The sequence below is a fragment of the Haplochromis burtoni genome, unplaced genomic scaffold (assembly GCF_018398535.1).
Source record: "Haplochromis burtoni strain Fernald_Lab_line unplaced genomic scaffold, NCSU_Asbu1 Contig_3667, whole genome shotgun sequence".
Taxonomy (NCBI): Eukaryota; Metazoa; Chordata; class Actinopteri; order Cichliformes; family Cichlidae; genus Haplochromis; species Haplochromis burtoni.
The window spans coordinates 1-6,177 of NW_024586028.1; the positions used below are offsets into that span (position 1 = coordinate 1).

The following is a 6,177-nucleotide window of genomic DNA, read 5'->3' on the forward strand; positions in this document are numbered from 1 at the left end:
CAAATACCCTACCAATACTGATTATTAGGTGAACCTTTAGATGACTTGATAAACTCACGTACCAAATAAAAATAATAATAAAACATGAAGAGGTTTTATTCCATTATAAATGCTGTATTTTGGGATGGTGATACTCAGTGTTCAGGAACTGCTTTCCACAACGTATGTTTGTGTTCATGTTTGCATATCAAAATTTTATGTTTGCCCTGCAGTTGAAATGAAGAAGCCTGCTCTCCTCTCTGCAGCCCTGCTGCTGCTGTTTTTTAGTGGGACATCAGCTCAGGGTAAGCTATAAAGCAAAAAGATCACCTTTATTGTTTTTCTGCTTATCTTCGGTAAACTAACTTCACCCTCCTTTGTTATTTAAGGTAACACTAACTTCAGAGTGCAGGTGAATGTGTCACCCAGTGACATTAAGACCTACAACACTTCTACTGCTTATAGAGGCAGCCTCTTCGGTGGACTGACGAGACTGAAATACTCAAACCAAGGCTTCAAGTAAGACCATGATATCAACTATTTTCTTACTAGAAGAAGCCATACCTTTTGTTTTGTTCTCTTAACTTTTAATTAAAATTGAGACCCCGTATATCTGGGTGTGAATTTTTAATTCCAGATGACTAATTGTGCCCTGGAATGTTTGTTGACATCTTAAAATAAAACAAATCTTCATACTTTTTTTCTTACAGTAGACCACAGAAACCTGTATATGTACAGTACAGTCAAAAACCACATAACATCTTTAGCTTTAAGAAATGCCTTCCTTTCATTAATGTTTCATAAATCCTCATGAGTTTTTGAAAGTGTCTGTGCTCTTTTGTGCCGTTACAATAGAGGACCTTCTATAACTCTTCTTTTCAGTTGAATTTTATTTGTATAGCACCAAATCACCACAACATTTGCTCAAGGTACTTTATTTTGTAAGATAAAGACCCTGCAATAACATACAGAAAGTCCCAACAATCACATGGCCTCATACAGGAGGGAGACAGGACAAAAGATGCAAAAGAGCCAGACATTAATAATAACTAATAACTGAATGCAGAGTTCTGTGTAAAAACATAGAGAGTGAAACTATTTGCATTGTTAAAAAGGATTTCATAGTTATATTAAAAACTGTCCACTTCACTCTTTAAAAAGTCATTCCCTATGTTTCCAGCTTTCAGTACATACCACACGATGACTATGGACCATTCCTTCAGAGTGTAAATGGTTTGGCAGGAAATTCATCACACTACTGGCAACTGCTGAGTGGTACAACCCCACTCAATGTTGGTGAGTGAACCAATCTCACAATGTGTAAGATAAGCTGAGGTCAGACATTTGATGCACACAGTCCAACTTGTCGTATTATATAATATTCTCTGAACTTTTACATTTTTTTACAGGTATGGGATGTTACCTTCCAACAGCAAATGAAGTCGTCACCCTGAAATACACGAAAATTTAAGACCATCTAAAGTCTTATTGTGACTTATGGTCAACCAATACACTTTGATCTTTGGCAAGTTGAGGTGAATAATTGACTTGTTGTGTCATTTTTTTGCTTGGGAGTCTTCTAATCATAAATCAGTAGCCTATCACTAGCTTAGATTCTTTTACTGGGTTTCTGTCAGACTTTATGAATTAAGATTACAGCGTTAATCTACAATTCTGCCACAGTGTAGTAATCTGGAGTAATAGAAAACTCCATTAGTCACAAGAGCAGTCAGTAAAACATATACAACAACTTGAACTGTTTTTTAATTTACTGCCTTTATGGCAACTTTAATTGTGTTTGAGAGCAATTAGTAGTTTCTCAACTTGCCCCCATGTACCATAATTTTACATTCAAATTCCATATTTGATGCTTACAAGGGGTCTCAGTTTTACTGTAAAAGGATGGTGTGGTTATACAGTAGACTGCCCAGAGACTGCTGGCCAGCAAAAACAGCAGGGGGGGTCAGCTGCTGACTCCATGTCAAAATAGCTTCTTTATCCTGCAAATCAAGTTATCAACAGCTTGCGAGTCAAAAGGCTTCTGAGATTGACTGGGCTGCTGACCTCCACCTGGACACCAGCAGGTCTTAAGATCAGCTGTGAAATTAAAGCTATTTTTGAGCTTTTCAGGGCTGCTACAGGGGTGTGAGAGGGGCAAAATAAGATCAAATTCATTGCTGAATAATTTTTGTATTAGTGCATTTTTATTGTTGAATAAAATGTTACTGATTATTAGTGTTATCTTCCTCAGGCATTAAATAAAGCATGTAACTTGTAGTCAAAATAAAATGTTTCTAGCCTTGGTTTGTTTTATTTTTAGACAAGGCTTATTTAAAGTGTTGTTAGCATGTCCACCATTATGTATCCTAAAACAATGACAGCTCTAGACCATGGGGTGTCAAAAATCAGGCCAGAGGCCAGAAACGGCCGTCATTGACTCCACTCTGACCCTCTGGATGGCTCAGGAAAATGTGAAGGAGTGCATAGATTTTGAACTTCTAACTGTATTTTCATAAGTTTACAGCTTTTCCTATTAATAAAGAGCCCGCCTCATTTATACTACAGCAAAGTAATTAATAGATAAACAATCAAATGACAGACGTTTCTCTGCTATATAAATTTACTGTGGATTCACAGGAGAAAGTATATTTTCTTTGAATGAATGAAAAATGTATATTTTAGAATCACGGAATAGTCTGGGAAATGAATTACTTTTTGTGTAATTTTACACATGTATCATGTAATTTCACTGGTCTGGCCCACTTTGGATCAAAGTAGCTTGTAAGTGGCCCACGATGTAAAATGAGTTTTACATCCCTGGGTCAAACTGCAAAACTAACATTTAGTTTACAGTAAAAGTATTCTGACAACTAACAGCATTGCTAAGAAGCTACTAAGATCTGTTACATCTAGGAGAGAACTGACATTAGCCAAATGTTTGTAGATATATTCTTAGGGCAGGTTAACATTGTGCCTATGAAAAGGTAGCAGTGGCGTCTTTGGAAAGATCATTAGAAGCTGCACAAATGTCTTTGACCTCAGGTTAATTCATGGACTGCTCAGTATTTGGAAAACATCCCAACAATCAAACAGCCCCATATGAACAAACACTTTTCTACAATGGGATGGAAAAAAACTCTGACAGAACCATATTAAAGAATTTAAGGATTAAGCCATCTCCCCTAACCATTTGGAGGATGAGGGGAAAGAAAAAGAAGAAGAGAAGAAAGAACAAAAGACACAATATGGGAGAAGGAAAACAAAATTTAATGACATAGTAAAGCATGCCACTGGTCCACTGTGTCCATTTCATGCTTTGCCTCTCCAGAGCGTGACATTGACACACATGCAAAAGTTGCAGTACTAGCATATTATATTTGAAGTCAAGAAGTTGCTAATGAGCAAGGAAGGTTAGAGAATTGGCAAAGACAGCTGGACCAGGTAAGAGCTTTTTAACTAATAGGAATAGGAAGATGTCTTAGCTTTACAGACAGCTATGTTTTCAGAGTAAAAAACTATTTCTCCAGGCCAAACAAAGATCTTCTAGATGAGCGCAAATCCATTTCCTCTTCAGCTTACTCATTATTAGATGAAGTACTTTTGTACTGCTTCCAAGCACTTTGCTCTCAGTTAGGTTCTCTTATCCTGTATATATGCCTCTACACTGTATGTATATCTTTTCTGTCTGATATTTATTTTTGATGTCTTTAATATTTATATATATTCTTTTACCCCTGCACAGCTGCCGTGGAGCACCCATCATTTTGTGGCACATGTACAATGACAAAAAAGGGCTATTCTATTCTAATATTTGCTTTAAAGTGTGTGTTTGAGAGTTACACAGTACCAGGAAATCAAGCATCTCTGTCACAGTCCCGGACTGTGTGATCCAGCGCTTTGAGTTTTCTTGTATTTTGATATTCATTGTTTATGTTTAGTCCTTTTGGTATTAGCTCCTAGGTTCCTCGGTTGTACTTCTTTGTTTATTTAGATTCCTTTGGGTCTTCACCCCTGTTTTAAAGTTCCCCCTGTTGTTGAGTGTGTCTTGCCTGTCATGTTTTTGTCTGCATGGTTAATGTTGTCATGTTCATGTCATGTCTGCGTTTTGTCATGTTTCCTGTTTATTTTGAAAGTCTGGTTTCAATGTCCATTGTGTTTAATTTACATTTTTCTGTGCGTCATTATGTTCATTCTAGTCAGCTGTTTCCTCATGTTTTCAGAGGAACCACAGCATTCAGGGCCGTACACAGTGAGGATGTAACACTATTAACAAGGCAATTACCTTTGTGGGAGTAACGTTTAGGTAGCTGATCTGCATTGTGTTGGCACGTGGCATTGAAGAAGATAACAGTGAAGTAATCATTTGTTGCTTTGCTGTAATCTTAGTTACAGCAAAGCAACAAATGAAATGATTCACTAACAGGGACTTGGAGGAGAGAGGCCTAATGTTTAATACTCCACACTTACTCAATGGTGCAGTTGAGGGTGTTATATTGAAAAGTGAACAAAAATAGCATTTTTATATTGTGACTAAGAATTTCATGTTAGGAAGTTTCATGTATTCTACACGCTTTTTATTTTTATTTGTATTTTTTTGCATTATCCTGAAATGTAACTATATACCATTCAGAAACTGTCACTTGTTGTTTTTTACAATGTGAATTTTTTTTTATTCGTGTTCTCAAATATTGAACTTCTTCAGGTGGTTTGGAAGTTAGTGGGGTTTTTTGTTTGTTTGTTTTTTACATACCAGCCAATACTCAGACAGCTTTCATCTTCAAGAGTTTTTCTTTAATCTAGAAAAGTAGTTTTACAGCACTCATCATATATGTTCAACAAAATGTGTATGCAAATGGTTGTGCAGAAAACAGAACACAGCTAGCAGATGAAAATGTAGGGTGTGCGAAAGGTCTCGCAGCAGTTTAAACTGAAACCTCTAGTAATAATGACCCACACCCACCTTGGCTTGTGTAATGAGGCACATGATTAATAGTGGGTGGGGTACTACCCTTCTTAAGGGACAACCCCAACTAGAGTTTAAATACCTGGGACTTTCCACCATTTGGTTTTAGAACTGAAAAAGTCTCTTTGATGAGAGGTGAAAAACTTTCCCAAAACTTAAAGTCCAACTTAATTTTTACTTCTAACAATTTGTTATAAACACAAAAGTGTTAAATTCCAAGTGTCTTCTAATCAACCATACAAACAAAAGAGACCAAAAATTAAAAACATCTGGCAGCAGTAAAGGTTGCCAAAGATGCTTTTATACTAAGAGGACAGGGCAGTAGAAGGGTGACAGGAGACATCCTGATGATACTGCCAAGTGGCAGCATGTAAATAACAAAAAGTACTGGTCCCAGTACTTTTTTTGGTTCTGTTATTGTGGAACTGTTATTGTGAATTTGGATAAATTTGTCAAAACAGTCATTACAAAGAGGCTTTGAAAACAGATTTGAAAATGGGACGTCTGGCCGAGTCAAATCTAAAGATTAATCAGTCATGCAACAATGAATTTGTGCTGTTGTTCTGGTATTTTATTACATGGTCTGCGTTTTACAGGCCCAACTTTTACAGGCATTGCAAACTAGCTTAGGCTATAAAAGCAATGTTGTGTTGCTTGCTTCATGTGACATACCTGTCCCAGTGTAAAACTAAACTAAACTGCATTCAAAGTGGTTTATTTTGACGTTAAATCTTGTCCTGAAAACTCAATTAATTAAAAAAATCCAAACAAATGATAATGCTGGTGTTTGTTTACTGAATACTAATACTGAGAGGATGAACCAAGTTATATCTGATAATCCATATGTACTGTATAAACATATATATATGGTCATGGTCCACGGGAGTGTCTGGGGGGGGTTTCCACCTATGGCAATTGATCCTCTGTCCACCCCTTCGGGGTGGAGCTTCCAGCATCTCACCTGGGGCTCATCTGCAAGCAATCAGTAAGAGAGCTTCTTAAACTGGTGCAACCTGCTACTCCTTGCCAGTTCATTATGCTCTCCGCGGAGGTAACTAGGCAACTCTTCTCAGTTACCTGCTTCTTACTCAAGCAATAACTCCTTCTCCATCTCTACAGCCATTACTTCAGTGTTTTGATGATGTTAAGGGTTGAACGTCTCTTAACTTTTTAAAATTCAGTCACAAAAAAAGAGCACAGACGACAGTCATGACCTAGTGATGGGCAGATGAAGC

At 37.1% G+C, this 6,177-nt stretch overlaps 1 protein-coding gene across 1 annotated transcript; it reads left to right on the forward strand.

The window, feature by feature from the left end:
- Positions 1-31: 31 nt before the first annotated feature.
- Positions 32-2,188, forward strand: tcnbb (transcobalamin beta b). Its single transcript, XM_005953315.2, has 4 exons — positions 32-284; positions 369-498; positions 1,160-1,275; positions 1,389-2,188. The coding sequence occupies exons 1-4, from the start codon at positions 110-112 to the stop codon at positions 1,448-1,450; spliced, it is 483 nt and encodes a 160-aa protein (XP_005953377.1). The 5' UTR covers positions 32-109; the 3' UTR covers positions 1,451-2,188.
- The last annotated feature ends 3,989 nt before the right edge of the window (positions 2,189-6,177 follow it).